The following is a 2,115-nucleotide window of genomic DNA, read 5'->3' on the forward strand; positions in this document are numbered from 1 at the left end:
AGGTCAGGTTGGACGGGGCTCTGAGCAACCTGATCTAGTTGAAGATGTCCCTGCCCACGGCAGGGGGGTTGGACTAGATGACCTTTAGAGGTCCCTTCCAACCCAAACTATTCTATGATTCTATGATTCTATGATTAAGTAACAGTAAATGAAAATATGATGCAGTTAATTAGAAAAAATGACCATAAAAATTTAAACCAAATTGTAGGCTTTAGTGTCAGAAGGTTTATTAAAAAAAATCAGGGTATTAACTGCTAGTTTTCTAAGGGCAATTCTACTGAGAGCCGTTGGAGTGTTCTAGCTAGAATGACACACTACAAGACAGTAATAAATAACTCTAATTATACTCTACTTGAGAATTCTCTGGGACTATTTTAAAGGCACACAAGCCTATTAGAGAGTGTAAGCAAAATCACATAGCTGTATTACAACTTGACTATTCTGGCTGATAGATTTTGGAGTGCTTGGCACCTTTTCATATGAATTACACCTTGCAATAACAGTACCTTAAAGAACTTCCAAGGTCTTTTAAAGATGTTTTTTGTGGCTCAGTCATAATCGCAATGGGAGTGAACGTAAAAGGACATTCAGGTAGGTTTACCATCAAATAAAAAATGTTTCTACAAACCTGTATATTTGTACTAATGCAAATATTACCGTTTGCCTTTGGACAGTCTTGCAGTTTTAGAATTTCAGGTATCATGATATTACATAAACAAAGAGAGTGAAACTAGCCATCCTGTGGTCCAATTAATTATAATTTTTTCTACGGTTGTCGTGGTTTAACCTCAGTCAGCAACCGAGTACCACACAGCCGCTCGCTCACTTCCCCCCCCCCCCCGGCCCCAGTGGGATGGGGGAGAGAATTGGAAGAGTAGAAGTGAGAAAAAACTTGTGGGTTGAGATAAAAACAGTTTAAAACTGAAATAAAATAATAATAACAATAATAATGTAATAATAATAATACACAAAGCAAGTGATGCACAGTGCAATTGCTCACCCCCCACCGACCGATGCCCAGCCAGTCCCCGAGCAGCGGCCCCCCCCGCCCAGCTTTCCCCAGTTTATGTACTGAGCATGACGTCACATGGTATGGAATGTCCCTTTGGCCAGTTTGGGTCAGCTGTCCTGGCTGTGCCCCCTCCCAGCTTCTTGTGCACCTCCAGCCTTCTCAGTCGGTAGAGCATGGGAAGTTGAAAAGTCCTTGACTTAGTGTAAGCACTGCTTAGCAACAACTAAAACATCGATGTGTTATCAGCATTGTTCTCATCCTAAATCCAAAACACAGCACTGTACCAGCTACTAGGAAGGAAATTAACTCTATCCCTGCCAGTTTGTGCCCAACGGTTTAGATTTAAAGGGCAGGAAGCTCTCTTATTACATGTTACAGTTCTATACACAGACATAGCATTACATTACAAAAATAAATTTCTAAAAACAGCCTCAAATTTCAATGTAATCAGGTCAACTGAGTTCATGTACTGTAAGTAACAGAGCACTTGATTTACATTTGTCACCTTTTGTCTATCAAAATACTTTTCTGAAAAACAAATCTTTTAGAATTATAGAATAGCTGAAGAAACTGATAGTTCCCAGGAATTCCTAGGAACAGTTGGAAGGAACCTTTGGAGATTGCCTAGTCCAACTCCCCTGCTCAAAGCAGTGTTAGCTGGAGCAGGTTGCTCAGGACTCTGTCCAGCTGAGTTTTTAGTATCTCCAAGAATTGAGGCTCTACAACCTTTCTGGGTAACCTGTTCCAGTATTCAATCACTCTCATAGTAAAGAAGTTTTTTCTTATGTTTAAATTGAATTTCCTGTATTTCAGTTTGTGCCCATTGCCTCTTTTCCCGTTACTGTAAACCACTGAGAATGGTCTGGCTCCATCTTCTTTACATCCTCCCATGAAGTGATGGTAAGATTTCTTCCTAATGCAGCCCAGGATGCTGTTGGCTTTCTTTGCTGCAAGGACATATTGCTGGTCCATCTTCAACTTGTTGTCCACAAGGACCCCAGGACCTTTCCTGTAAAGCAGCTTTGCAGCTGGTCAGCTGCCAGTCTGTACTGGTGCACGGGGATATTTCTCTCCAGGTGCAGGACTTGGCTTGTCCCTTTGTT

At 41.3% G+C, this 2,115-nt stretch overlaps 1 protein-coding gene across 1 annotated transcript in view; it reads left to right on the forward strand.

Annotated features, from left to right (window-relative positions):
- Positions 1-563: 563 nt before the first annotated feature.
- The window catches only part of RERGL (RERG/RAS-like), a 20,691-nt gene continuing 19,139 nt past the window's right edge, over positions 564-2,115 (forward strand). Inside the window, exon 1 of the mRNA XM_009333016.1 lies at positions 564-591. Coding sequence (XP_009331291.1) covers positions 564-591 — 28 coding nt within the window. The remainder of the gene's footprint in view (positions 592-2,115) is intronic.

This window comes from Pygoscelis adeliae, unplaced genomic scaffold, assembly GCF_000699105.1.
Source record: "Pygoscelis adeliae isolate BGI_AS28 unplaced genomic scaffold, ASM69910v1 Scaffold38, whole genome shotgun sequence".
NCBI classification, from domain to species: domain Eukaryota; kingdom Metazoa; phylum Chordata; class Aves; order Sphenisciformes; family Spheniscidae; genus Pygoscelis; species Pygoscelis adeliae.